General features: G+C 33.0%; 2 protein-coding genes across 3 annotated transcripts in view; one reads left to right on the forward strand and one right to left on the reverse strand.

Annotated features, from left to right (window-relative positions):
* The window catches only part of LOC129938461 (cyclin G), a 49,375-nt gene that overhangs the window by 16,826 nt on the left and 17,438 nt on the right, over window positions 1-15,111 (forward strand). The gene's annotated exons all lie outside the window — the stretch shown is intronic.
* On the reverse strand, window positions 3,356-8,259 carry LOC129946048 (piggyBac transposable element-derived protein 4-like). The gene is made up of 3 exons (XM_056056075.1): window positions 6,733-8,259; window positions 4,988-5,318; window positions 3,356-3,516 (listed from the first exon to the last, which is right to left on the reverse strand). The coding sequence occupies exons 1-3, from the start codon at window positions 8,257-8,259 to the stop codon at window positions 3,356-3,358; spliced, it is 2,019 nt and encodes a 672-aa protein (XP_055912050.1).

Genomic DNA, 15,111 nt, shown 5'->3' on the forward strand with positions numbered 1-15,111 from the left:
ACCTCACCTGGAACATCTTGCGGTAATTCTATCGCTCTTATATTTTCTTCATCTAAATCCTCTTCGTCCGTAACGTAGTCCACTGGTGGAGGAACCATTAAGATATCAGCATTGACTATATCGTCATTGCTGTATAGTTCGTCCAGGGCAGATTCCAGATTTTGAAAGCGTTTTCCATAAAAGTTTTTCGATGGGATGCTTTTGAAATTCATTTTAGAAACTAAAAAAAAGTGCATGCATAAACCCGTTGTACTTTTTAAAGTACACCAAACTTTGACGAAACTTACCTCCTTATATATACAACGAAATATATTTGAAATTACAATTTTCTAAACGTTATCTTTATATTTCTTTTGATTATTTGGAAGAAAATCGAAATATTTGGATTTTTACAAGTTTTATGAGCACTTATGTTTTTGCAACTAACAACACGAGTAGAAATATAATATGTCATGCACAAAAAGACAATTTCAAATAAGCCTACTTCGTTTTTTGTAAGAAAAAACTATGTGGAAAAATTCAAATTTATTGAATAAAGAAGAATAAATGTCAAACGTTTCATTTTTCAGTATTGCCATAATTTTATGGCTCCATCAAATTAGTTCATTTTACTGTACTTAAAAAAGTACAATGGGAGAGAATGGGTTAATGCGCATTATTTAGGTTGGTATATAATATTCCTTTCTTTCGTAAAAAAAAGGATCTATACTTTTTGTTTAATAGAATTTGTGTGTTTAATGCGTAATTTTGAAAAAGAATTCATAAATGTTTCTTATCACATTATATTCTTTTGTTTTTTTTTGTTAAGAAATCAAACTTTTCATAAATTTCAAAACAAAACCAACAACTTTCAATTTGATTAATGAAAAAATGAAAGTTTGGGACAATTTTTTTTTAAACCAGGCCTTATCATAACACAAAGTTCAACTTAGTTCCTTGCTTAGCTTTTGGGTTTTTATAAAGTTGATGAAAATTCAAATTCTATACCTATGCGATTCATTCATTCATAAAATGACACTAAACCTACATGTGTGTACCTTATCATCATGTGTATTCATTTTGTCAAAAAAGACAACCCCTGGAAATAAAATGTATTTATAGAAACCTACATGCAAAGGGACATGCATGAAGGCAACAAAAGTGTGTCCATCAAGAAAATTGTATTATTACATCCGGAGAGAGATTGTTGTAATTCTCAAAGAAGAACCAAAGCAAAACTTTTTAAACCGGAATAACACGGTTTATGTTGATATTCTACTGAGGGATGTTGATAAACCAAGGTATACTAAATAATTTTGGGTTGCTATTTATAGCTTCAAAAAAAAAAAAAAAAAATGAAACAAAGAAATAGCTACTCTTAATACTTCTTTCTTCACCTCCTTAATTAAAAACAAAGCAGCTGTGCGGGGATGGTTTCAATGTAAAAACGAGTTTACGAGGTAGAACATAATATGATCTCTCTTGTTTCAAATGAATTCTCTCGCATGAATAGTTATACATACGATAAAAGTAATAAGATTAAATTATTTAATTTACATGATTCTTTTATGTAAAACAAAAATAAAGACTTAAAAATTACCAATCACATTTTTGGATTGATATAATGATGAGTTTATGTATTTATGTACTTCAACAGATAGTTGTTTCATTCATAAAGCTTTTTTACCTACTACTTGAAGTTAATAAGGCTCGCTACTTCAGATTCTTAATGTAATTGTGATTATTTACTTTAAGTAACAACTTGATGCATGAAATGATTGCCACATGTTATATAGATACCCATTGAATCTATTTAATTTATCAAACAAAATATAATGCAACAAATTGAGAACATTTCTTTTAGAAATACAAAAATGATGATTGCATTCTATTAAGTTACATGGTAACTTGCTGTTATATCATTAATTTTATTAAATATATTTAATAACCACTAACTACTACTCAAATTGAAAGCCAATAAAATTTGACCCTACTTCTCACATTATCGATTAATGCTGTTGTTATTTGTTTGCTTTACAAAAAAAAATGAGGCCCCTTAGAAACAAACTTAACACTATCTCAACTTACATTCTGTCTATGACTATAGCAACCCTTGGATTTTTATTATTTCAATAAAATTCATTGGTACCTTATAAAAGTTATATGAAAAAAAAAAAACGAAACGGAAAAATATATCCAGGTGCGCCTGACATATTTTGCACCCCAATTGGTGTGACACAACAATACCTACCCAGCCATTGAACTCAAATAATATAGCACGTACCTAAATATACAACTTTTTGTATGAGTTTGAATTTATCTATGACAATGTGTGGACTTTAGAATTTAGAATAACAAAAAGTTTATTGTTTTTTTTTTTTGAATTTGAAAATATACAAAGCTATAAACTTTCGATTTTCTATAAAATCGATTGCACTAAATCAAAACACATAATTTCTTATGTCTTATGTTCGAAAAGAATGAAAAATGGATGGCATATTTATTTTAAACAAACATTTGCTTGGTCTTTCTAAAATTATTATTACTTATGAACACGAGTGACGACTTATCAATTCAACCTTGAAAATTATCATACAATAACTTTTTCATCATCATTTTGATTAAGTATTATTTTAAGTGAATGCATTGTTGTGTTCGCTTGAAAAAAAAAAGAAACAACTCAACAACACTTGTTAACTTTTTTATTATAGCAGTTAAAGGCTTATTTTTATTTATTTATTTTTTTTTCAACTAGGAGTGATGACCTAAATTTATTTAGAATCTGATTTATAATGTTTAGATATCATTTAAGTAGGTATACATTTAATATTTTTATTGAAAAACATAATATTCTTCTCTTTTACTGCAACAAATAAGATTAGTTATGTTCAGATTTTTGAACTATGCCGAATTGAATATTTGGATCACCGATACCTTCCCGTAAGAATGTATTAAGCGACATTTTTAAAATTGTTCAGGAAACAAAAAAAAACGTCTCATTTAGTCATTTTTTTGTGTATTGTAATGAAAGGAACAGATTTGGAGAGGGATTTTCAGAATACAAAACTTGACATCATTGCAAAACCGAAATTTTAATCAGATAAGCAGTTTTTGTCGCTTAGTACATTTTCGTGGTCAAGACATTGGCGCTTGATACAATGGTAAATGGCGCTTAAGACACTGTGATGGGCACAAAAAATAAAGGTTTGAAATAAATTGTGTCGTTTAATTCATTTTTTATTTTTTTCTCATTACAAATAAAATAAATAAAAATGGATATAAAAAGTAAAATAATATATTAATTTAAAAAAAAAAATCAAAAAGGACACTTTAGGATTACTAAATTAATTTTAGAGATAAAACGGAAATTTTAATATTAATGATTATAATTTTCAGATAAATCATCTTCTTCGTCTGTTTCTGGTAATTCGTCTTGTTTCTCACCGACTGTACTTACTATATCCTCGTATTCTTGAATATATCGTTCAGGAATTAATTTTCTTTTCAGCAGACTCTCTAAATCCTTTCGTTTCGGGCCTGATATTGAGAGTTTGGAAGAATATAGAATTTCAGGTTCATTGAATTCTTCAAGGCATTTCACTTGGTTGCGCGTGCGACAAAAATCCAGGGTATATAAAGGATAAAGGTGTTTGAAATTGCGAATACTTTATTTCAGGGGATGATTTAGAAAAAATGAAAATATTAGATTCCGTAATCTTGAAATTAGTTTGCTCCTTGGTTTTTACTCCTTTCGTTGGAAAATATTTCAGCGCTTCTTTTTTCCAATCACGGAAATCTTTGTATGTCAACACTACCACCTCATAAGGTTTGAAATTTATCCTTGAATTCGAAATCAGAGTAACCCATTCTGATGGTGTCCAAATGGTCCTTTTTTTAACAAATCGCTCTATAGTAGCATGCACAGAGTCAACAGGCATGTAGGTATGGCCAGGAAGTAGAAATGTTAATTTAATTTCGTTAATGTGTTGAGCTTGTTTTTGTAAAAACAAAAAAATCATTGTTATGATTTGGCGGTTTTTATTTTGTCCAGGACAGCTATCACAGTATAAGGAAATGGAAGTAACAGTTTTTCTCTCATCGACGATTTTCAAGTACTGATTAAGGATTGAACAAATTTCATTTGCTCCTCGCATTCCATCAACTTCGCCCCAAACAAAAGCATACGCATTATGAGTTCCACTCTCATAAACTGTCTCGTTATAAAACGAATATTTTCTCGAATAATAAAATAGCATGCTCTGCGTATGTGGAACGTTTAGAACTTTTTGCAGGTCAAAACTCGCACAAACAAATGAATGTGAATTTTTGGCTTTTTCCTGGTCTTCCTTAAACAGTTTATGGCTCGTTTCTTTCTGTTGGGAATGTTTTAACACTTTTTTTTCTCTGTCTCATCCAATTCACGGTCCTTAAAGGATTCGCAAAAGGTACACTTATCTTTTTTGGGAACATGGATGCCAATATTATACGTTTTAAAAATTCCGCGAAATATTTTTTCGGAGACACAATTCAAACCTTGTTCCTCTTGGTTTTCTTTGAATTTTCTGTAAAGATTCGAAACACTAAAATACTCGGTGGGCAAGTAAGTTCTATTGGTCCTAGAACGGCAATAATGGGATGGAACCCTTGGTAAGCTTTCAATGAATGTGCAAACGGCTTCTTTTAAATCATTGGATGTAGCATTTGACGTACATAGGTGCTGCACCCCTCTTGTCTGTTTCTGATGTATTTAAAACTGTTGTTTTTTCAAGGGCATATGTGACAACTCTACTGGAAATTTTAAGAGTTTTCAGCAAAAACTGCATACATACTTGTATTCTCTTCCCTTCAAAATTTATAAAATATTTCCTTGTTTCTGTCTTCTTTTCAATTTCTTTGCTTCGTCGCCTTTTGACAGGAACACGATCAACACAAGATAATAACCAATCTATTTGCTGTGTATGTGGCAGTTTCCAATAAAAGTCAAAAACGGCTTGCCTTTGTGACTCACTTAATCTAGTAGCACATTTGTTTTGGCAGCTCTTGCATGGATTTCTTTGCACAGATTTTTGTTTTTTCTCAACATGAGCTCTTTTTGAGTCTACCCCCAATCCCTCGTTACATACCTCAATGGCCTTGACTTTCGGCTTTGGATTCTCGTTTACTTTTCGATGTTCTATTATTTCATCGGAACTTGAATTTTCTATGTAATCATTATGCCAAGATGAACTCCCATCTGTTTCAAACGGATCACACTCAGACTCAGACCCAGATATAGATTTGTATGGTGCAGACAAACTCCTTTCACCCCTAGTACTTCTAGTTTTTTCAAAATGATCAGCCTAAAAAAATTCATAATTGTATTTATCTCACCTACCTCAAAATAATAAACAATGTATCAAGAATCAAGGAGCTTATTTACTTACTTTCATTCCTGTATTAGATTGTTTTGCTAATTCAACCATTTGTCTAGCTCTTGAATGAAACAAAATTGGCTTTTGCAATCCAGAGGGACCTGGCAAATTTTCATTCATGGTAAAATTTAAAATTTCACTAGAATACCACGAATATGTATCTAATTAATAAATTAATGATCACAACAAGCCACTATTTTTCAACACTTCCAACGAAAAAAGTACGATGACAACTGACGAGAGCAAAAGGAACAAAATAACCTAATACAAAACCAAAGCCTACTTACTGCATTCAAATATTTGAAATAAAATCAACAGCTATGTATGCAACGGAATTTACATACATACAAAAATACGCTTACAACCGACCAGACAAAAAAAAAAAACACAAAATAAATGGGAAAAAAGCAGAAGCCTACTTCATAGAAAAATATTCAAAATTAAAGAAAACCATATCTGGATGGTTATAACCGACAAAAATGGACCAAGTTCTATTTGGAAGAGTGTGCTAAGCGACAATTTCGGTTAAACTATGCGACATCTAACAAAATTTTTGTTTGGACGTTTGGTTGCTTAACCCTCCAGTGGGCGCGTGGGTAAAAGTAACACGAAGAGGCGCGTGGTCTACGATTGTAGACCATTTTATTTTGCAAAAAAAGTATTTGTTAAAGCGTTTTTAGTATCCAAATCGTGATAATATTATATATGAACATGTTATTTTCCATATTCACTACTTTTAGTTAAGCAGTTTGTGATACACTGAAAAAAAAAATAGTAAACCAAAATAACTCGCATTTTTAGGATTTTTCGTTATATTTTTTTATTAAAAAAAAAAAAAATACTTAAGAAAAGTTTATAACAAAAAAAAACTTCGTTTACAACAAATTAATAACCAATTAAAGTGGTTAGTTAAAAAAAAGGAACCTTATTCTGAAAACAAAAAAGATATAAGACTTTAAAAATCTTATTTGTTTGTATCACATTTTTTCTTATTTTACAAGTAACAAACAAAGAGAAGTACAATAAACATAAAAAATTAAATTCATTTATAAGTTAAAAAAAAAAAACAGAACAATAAACATAAACAAACAAATTCATTTATAAATTAAAAAAAAAAAAAAAACAATATAAATATGCATCAAATATCACAATCGGTGCATAGACTTTTCAAGTGGTCCTTACAAGCAAATTTGCCACATTTTACGCATCTCACCCTAGAGGACTTATTTTTTTTTCTTGGACAAATTGCACAACGTCCAACGTAGCTTCCTGATGTGGCAGGGATTGGGGGTTGAATAACTGTGTCAATCCCTAAAAGCGCAAGAGCTCTCTGGCGTATTACCTTTGGCAATTGTTGAATTGTTGCCCTGACTGCAATTTGAGGCCGGATCAGTTCCCAGGCAAACTGTTCTATGAAATTGCTTCGTTTAGTAACCTTCTCCGAATTGTTTGCCTTGTATACACAGAGCCCATTTATGCCAGAAATGTTTAGCAGATCATAGAATATAACCATTGGCCATCGACGAGTATTCCTGGCCACATCATAGTTTTGGCATAGCTGATCAACCATATCAACACCAATTTTTGTATGGTTATAATCTGTTATTATCTCTGGCTTCTTTTGGGGTCCAGTATTTGGGTCGATCGCATTGTCGTTATGCATTGAAGACAACAATATAACACAGCGATTTTTTTTTTGGCAGTAGGAAACAATGGTGCAGCCCTCTTGAAAACCAAATATTGACGAGTATTCCTCTCTATTCTTTTTTGGCAAAAACTCGGAAGGAACCTCACGTCTATTTTTCCGAATGGTTCCAGTATACGTTAGCTTTTTGTTTTTGAGATTATTGACAAGTGAGAGGCTAGTAAACCAGTTATCTCCTGTAATGTTTCTTTTTGTTCCTTCAACTGGTTGTACCATTCTAAGTGTGACATCTTCACCATTGTTTTTGAATTTGAAAGGGCCGTCAGGTTGGGTGCCAACATATGGCTCAAGATTCAAAGTATAAAAAGTTTTGGCGTCAACCAACGCAAAAGTTTTTATACCATATTTTGCTGGCTTGCTAGGTATGTATTGCTTAAACGCACATCGGCCTCTAAAAGCTAGCAATTGTTCGTCAACCGTTAGATATTCACTAGGAATAAAATTATTTTGAAAGTTATTCAAAAAAATTTCGAAAAGTTCTCTAATTGGTGCTAGTTTATCAATTTCTCTTCTTTCATTTCTAGTCCTATAGTCGTCAAATCTTAAACTCCTCAAGAGGAATCTAAATCTCTTTTCACTCATTGCTAGATAACAAGCTTCGATTCCGTTTCCTCTTGTATTATCCCAAATTTTGTGTGTATTTTTTCTAGAACTTTTGAATGTTCCAATCAAAAAGAGAATACCAATCACAGCACGAATCTCCGTTTCGTTTGTATCCCTTGTGTCCCGATCTCTCTTGTACTCATTTCTATTTTTTTGAATCCATATGTTTGTGCAGCAAGTTACAACACCGATGACAGCATCTGTTATGAATAACTTTAGGCATTCAATTTCAGTTTTGGCATGGCGACCGTCGCCTTTAGTTCCAGGAAGAAGTTTTATTATATTTTCCGATCGTACTCGCGTCTGAAGATTGGGTCTCATTTTTTTCCATTTTGTTGTCTTGTCCTTTCCAATAAAATATCTCTCATTTAACTGTTCTTGTAGTGAACTATCTTCGTCTGATTCAGACCATTCCTGCTCAGACTTAGTGTTGTGTTCGCTTTGCTCAACATTTTCACTTATACTTACATCATTTTCTTCTTCTTCGTCGTCGAAGGGACTTTCATCGCCACTTGAAAGATCACCGAGCCAAAAATTGCTACCTGCGCTATTTGAAGCCATGTTCTGTATAGAATTAACAGTTTTAAAATAAAAGTAGATCAAAATGTACTATTTCTCACTTACAATTAAAAAATTCAACAAATAAATTTTTGTTACACCAATGGGCGCGTGGTCTACGATCGTAGACCAAGAGACTTTTAACACTTATAAACCTGACGTCTGTCCTGCCCGAGAACAAAAGGAATACTAATTAGGTAGAACAATCAATTATCTACAGCTATTGTAAAGGATGGTGAAAAAAAAAATGTTTTCTGAGAATGGCGGTATTTTAAATAAGGGTGGTCTACGACCGTAGACCACGCGCCTACTGGAGGGTTAAGACAAAAAAACTTTTTAAAAATGTCGCTTAGCATAATTTCAATGGCGGATAATACAAATTTTAGGGAGCAACATTATTCCAGTGAGAAAACTTGGCGGTTGTTACAATTTTATTTCCTCTTTAGTTTCTTTTGTATACATGATAGGGCAGCGAAACCCAGGCCAAAATGTGGCGCTTAACTTCTAGTATAGTTCCACATTAAAAAGTCATTTTCGAAAAAAGTGTCGCTTAATACATTCGTACGGGAAGGTATCGACATGATCTCTTGAATGATGTAGGGCATATTACATTTAAGTTAAACAAACTGTCACCTGAGAGTTTTTTTTAAAGACTTCTTTTTTATCTCCAGACCAAACAATCAACTTTGCACTCCCTTAGATTTTCATTTCTGGTCAATGTTAAATTTGTCGGAAAATAAAATTGCAATTTTTCACTCTTATGTATGAAAAATTTATCGAAATAAGTTTTCATATAAGAAAAAGCAGCAACAACTTGTAAGACATTAACCTTCTTAGCCAAATCAGTTCAAGGTTTGTTTTCTTTTGTCTAACCTCGGTGTGATTTTTGGAGAAAATCTTAAACCATTTCACTCCCACACTATCTATAATGGAATTCGAGTCAAGTTGAATTCATATTGGGTGGATTGAGACATATATGTAAGTCGAATACTTCATGATGAACAACTACCTAACATCCAATAATCTATGGGAGGTGGTAGGTTTAGTCCATCAAAGAAAAATAAACTTCTCCTATGATATTTACTTAAGATACATTCAAAAAGCTCAAGTTAAATATAGGTATTCATTTCGTCATAACAGACAATTCAATATTGCACAATGTCTAGCTTCTAGATAGGTAGGCACCTATCTTATGAGGAATGTATACAAATGTAAGAAAGACTCCCGATTAACCAAAATCAAAAAATGAAAAGAAGAAGAAACTCTAGGTATATAAAAGAGAAACTTATTCCACCTCACTATGATGAGTCGAAACGGTGGTATGGTGAAGACGTGACGAAATAAAACACAAATATGACATACTTAATATTTTTCTTGTTGGTCTGTTGTTTTTTTTTTTTCGTCGTAAACTTACTTGTGCTACCACTTATACTTAAGCCATGCCTATCTATATGCTTCCCCATTTATGAAACTTCTTTTTTCTTGTATATGGCGTGCGCTGCAGTCGTTCAAGTGTGACTAGATACATTTTGTCTATGTTTGCAAAAAGAAAAAAAGCAAATAAAAATACAGTTTTTCACTGTAGAGTTTTTTTTTTGGGAAAATTTCTTTCCTCTTCGTAAAGTTTTGTTGATGTACCTACGAAAGATTTAAATTATAGGCGTGTTTTTGTTGTTGTTATTATATTATTTGGCGTTCAAGTGTTAAGCGTTCATTTCTCATGGCTATTTTAGAGAAGTAATGAAAAGTTAAATTAAATTTATATATTGTTGTCGCAATTGTTGAATACAAAATATAAATAATGTTTTAATGTTAGTGAACTATTTGAAGGAGGAGAGAAAGTAATAATTAATTGGAATTAATTTTAATCACGATTTCTTTGTCAACATAATATTTTAAAGGTCAATTATGTACATGCTAATTGTTTTGCATTTGATTACATATTTTGTACCGATAATGATTTCACAGGTAGTCAAAATAATTTCAATTGAGCCAAACTTGAAGCTTTGAAGATACATTTTGTGTATACACCAACACTGCGCTTCAATTGAATACACACAAACATTTTTTTAAATACTTTTTACATCACTGTGTTGTGCCATCTGATGGTGCTTACATCTCCCTTAAGATCCAAAATCAACCACTAGTTTTTCATTCGCCCTCTTTCAAAGCTTTCTACTAGAAAAAAAATTGATATTTTTTGAGTCATCTAAATAGAGACAAAAATTGTTATTGGATTGCAACAAAACAAGTTTCTGTCAAGTTTTGTAGAGTTGGTACTTTCACCGTTATTTTTAATAATTTTGTAAAATAGTTCCAGTGTGAATCCTACAGCCTTTGATACAATACAACGATATTATTCTCCATACAAAGAATTGTCTCCCTGTATCCTCACACTGAAATCGTTATTACGGGCGATTTCAATGTTCACAATTCTTCGTGGCTTCGCCATTCGGGCCAGACAACGCCCGAAGGAATGTGTGCTGAGATTTTTGCTGAGTTTAACCATCTTACTCAGCTTGTCAATGAGCCTACTCGAATATCAGACGTTAACGGCCGAGCAGAAAATACCCTTGACTTGTTTCTCACTTCTGATCCTGAAAAGTACACAATCAGTGTATTGACGCCTCTAGGCACATCGGACCATAGTGTTATATCTGCTAATCGTGTCAAACAAATCCAGTTAAAGAAAGAGCTCCAAAGAGAACCGTTTGGCAGTACGAGAAAGCCAACTGGGACGGTCTCAATAATTTTTTCAGGATCTTTAACTGGTCACTATGCTTCCTCGATAACGACGTAGACTCCAGTGCAGATATGATTTCTAGTATGATTCATTTGGGAATGGAAACGTTTATCCCGAATAGGGTTAAAAGTATTAAACCCAAGGATAAATCATGGTTCGATTCGAGCTGCAAAGAGGTTATCAAGGAGAAAGAGGTGAGCTTCCGGTGTTTTAAAGCCAACCCAACTGAGGAAAACCGGAAAAAGTTTAAGCAAGCCAGGAAGGCCTGCAACGTCTATATTCGAAGGACCAAATTTTTATATGACCAAAAATTACGGCGAAAAATACTGCAATGTCCCAAAGGCAGTAAGAATTTTTGGTCATTTGTAAAAAACATGAGGAATTCTTCCTCTTCCTCGGTTCCTACGCTTGTTGTCAATGACACTCCTTTAGTTAGCTCTATTGATAAAGCTAACTTATTTGCAAGGCAGTTCGCCGAAAATTCCACCTTACCAGATAGTGTCATGACTCCTCCAGTTCTTGAACGCGTAAATGATTCTATGGGACCAATCTTTTTTCGAACTCGAACTGTGGCGAGAGTTCTTAAAGATCTCAACATTCCTACATAAATCCGCTGGCCCAGATGGTATCCCCGCTATTATTCTGAAGAGGTGTTCTTCCACGCTAGCAAAACCACTGCGTAAGCTTTTCCATCTATCCTATTCTTCTGGGCTCGTTCCGAGTAGTTGGAAAACTGCATTTGTTCAGCCAATTCCAAAAAAAGGCGAATCTTCTTCTCCCACAAATTACCGACCGATAGCACTAACGTCCCTTCTTTCTAAGGTCATGGAAACGCTGATTAATTATCAGCTTAAGAAATATCTTGAGGAACGGAAGCTTCTTAATGACCGGCAATACGGCTTTCGTAGCAATAGGTCCACTGGTGATCTCATGGTTCATCTCACCGAACAGTGGAACAGATCTTTACATCGTTTTGGAGAAAGTAAGATTATTGCACTTGATATTTCAAAGGCATTTAATAAAGTTTGTCATCTTGCTCTCTTATCGAAAATGCGTGCTTTCGGTGTCGACGAATCTCTTCTTCGTTGGATTAGAAATTTTCTTTCGAACCGTTCAATACAAGTTGTTTTGGACGGATTCAAGTCTGAAACTCATAAAATAAACGCTGGTGTGCCCCAGGGCTCCGTTTTGTCTCCGACCCTCTTCCTCATTTTTATAAATGATCTCCTGTCTGCTACTTCTAATCCAATACATTGTTTCGCTGACGATAGCACTCTTAGCTTTTCATATTCGTTTCCAGACTCACAACCCTCCTCTTCGGATGTGGAACTGCAACGGCAAAATATGATTAGCTCTTTAAATTCCGACCTACACAGCATTGTACAATGGGGAATAAAAATTCGTGTGGAATTTAATGCTTCGAAAACGCAATGCTGTCTTGCTTCGTTAAAGCGAGATAAACCGTCTTTGCCACTATCTATGAGTGGCACTTGCATCAACGAGAAAGAAAATCTTGACATCCACGGAATGTGTATCAGCAACCACCTTTTGTGGAGCGATCACATACGCAATGTTGCCAAAAATGCCGCAAGATGTCTAGGTTTTCTGAGACGTTGCAAGAAATTTTTTTCTCCGTCTGATCTGGCTACAATCTACAAAACCTATATACGTCCGAAACTTGAATATAACTCTCATCTCTGGGCTGGTGCTCCAGTAACTTATTTAAGCCTCTTGGACAGTATTCAAAAAAGAGCTTTTAAAATGATTGGTGACATAATGATTGGTTTATATCACTCGAATATCGACGCAAGGATTCTTGCCTCACCCTTTTTTACCGTTATTTGAACGGACTATGCTTTAGTGAAATAGCCAGTTGCATTCCTCCCCTTAAACAATTTAACCGTAATACCCGCGCTTCTAGGAATGCCCATCAGTTTACCCTTGAGCCCAACTTCGGACGTACTATGAAGTACAGAGATTCTTTTTTTAGCCGTACTACGCGAATGTGGAACGCCTTGCCACGCTCTATCTTTCCCTGTCATTGCAATGTTCAGAAATTTAAAACCAATGTACACCGACACCTCCTATCCAACCCTTCCCTCTTTTCCTAATGCTCCCACTGTGTCTTTGGCATATTAAAGGTATAAAAACACCTTTTAGTGTTTGCTAATTATAAAAAAAAAAAAAAAAAAAAATATTAAAATATAAATAAATATTATGTTTATTATGCTCACCGATTGAATAGGCGCGTTATTATATTTGTAGGCCATGTTCATGGGACATAAAACATTAGATTTTTTACAAACATTTCTTTCCCTTATACCCAGCTGCAGTAATTTTTGATGCAACGACCTCAACCTTAACTGTTTCATAATAGCTGATAGCTTTCAATATAAAAACACCTTCTTCACAGTTGTGATGGAACTTTAAACGCCTTTTCTCAAATTTTAAAATCAAAGTTTTATCGTCTACAAAATTCCTTTTCTTTCAATATAATTGGATTTCTGAAAAAGTCTAATAGCATAGTAGCGGGTTTTTCTTAAGTTAAAACTGTTGAAAAAGTCTTGTGTTTATGATCAGATGCACACCTTAAAATTGCTTGTCTTCAAGTTGCTGTGTTTGCAGTTCTTTCCTCCCTTTATGTTTTATCCGTACGAATCTTTATTTTAAATTAAGAAAAAAAAAAGCCATTTAGACTTGGTTCACGTCTAAATGTCCGGTTAGGTCTTTCTTGGTATCTAATCAAGGCGATTTAAGCTTTTGAAACACTGTTAAGGCATGTATCCGATGTACCATGTAACATCTTGAGGTAGTGGTTAGCATCGAAAGATGTCATAAAAATCCTCCATATTTAAAAAAAAATTAAAAATCATTTTTGAAATTTTTTGTGGGTATTCAGTTGAAGCGGAGTGTATTTCACTTAACATAATAAGTCGCTTCATAGCTTATGCCTAAATATACAAACAACTTTCAGTTTACCAAATATTGTGAAACAATTTGTACAAGTACAAAATAAAATTTTAAAATAGCTTGTTTTGGCCTCTTAGGCCTATCATACATCAGTGCAACATAAAACAAGAAAATTCCACAGCACGCACAAAAATTGTATATTGAAAATAAAGTATGTAATTGAGATTTGAGAATGGTAGCTTGCTTCTGTTATTGCTGCGGGCTAGAAGCAAAACCACTTGAAGTTGTTTGACATTGAATTTTTTTTTCTTTGTCTCTTGCATTTTGGTTTTTCTTTATTATTAACAACTTTTGTTTCCTCCATTGAATATCAAATAAAAAAAAAAAAAACAAAACAAAAATAAACAACTGCACTAAGTATTTAAAAAAATATTGAAAGGCCACGAAATGTTTTGAATTTAAAGAAACTATTACACGCATTAGCATATCCCAAATAAAAATCAATATTAATCATCATTTCGATTTCGGTATGACTTTGCTCATAATTCTTTTTTTGATTGTTTTATTTTTTATATGAGACACACAAGGCTAAAACTTGAATGATTCAAAAATGTTATTAATAGACGAATTCAGGTTTTAAGTTGTTTTTGTTTGTTTTTAGTTCTTTTTTAGGAAATACATTTCTGTTTCATCTATCTAATTTCGGCCGACTACTGGCTTTCTACCTTGAAACCAGTAATTCTGTTTTCCGCATTTTAATAATAATATATCTTTTATATATTATATCAATTCAAATGTACACTCAAATTAATATACATACATAAATAGTCATATCTCATCTTACTAGCTTTGGTTTGAAAATTGAGCCTCTACTCTCAAGTAAAGTTCGTGACGATGAACAAAATATGATTAAAAGTGCATTTGTCTTGCAATAATACGCGCGTGCAATATTATAATATGTAAGACGACAAACGACAAACGACGACTTTCATGGATGATGTAGTTTTTTTTTTTAATTTTGTCTCCACCTCTAGCTAGACACACGATTAGTTCGTGTAATGTTGAGAAGAAGTTAGTGGAAATATGAACACGTTTGAAATTATCTACCTTAGTTTTAGTGTAACTAAAGTGAGATATACATAAAACAGGTGTCATGCAATGAATGCTCATATACGTGAGGTAATTGCAGTTGAATTTGAATA

The sequence above is a fragment of the Eupeodes corollae genome, chromosome 1 (genome assembly GCF_945859685.1).
Source record: "Eupeodes corollae chromosome 1, idEupCoro1.1, whole genome shotgun sequence".
Classification (NCBI taxonomy): domain Eukaryota; kingdom Metazoa; phylum Arthropoda; class Insecta; order Diptera; family Syrphidae; genus Eupeodes; species Eupeodes corollae.

Bases quoted from the DNA above. Each gene is read 5' to 3' on its own strand.
- LOC129946048 (XM_056056075.1), bottom strand. From the start codon at position 8,259: ATGGCTTCAAATAGCGCAGGTAGCAATTTTTGGCTCGGTGATCTTTCA. The intron at 5,319-6,732 runs GTAATACGCCAG...GAATTTTTTTAG, and splicing joins CAATTCAACAATTGCCAAAG to GCTGATCATTTTGAAAAAAC. The intron at 3,517-4,987 runs GTGAGTCACAAA...TCTCAATATCAG, and splicing joins CAAATGTGCTACTAGATTAA to GCCCGAAACGAAAGGATTTA.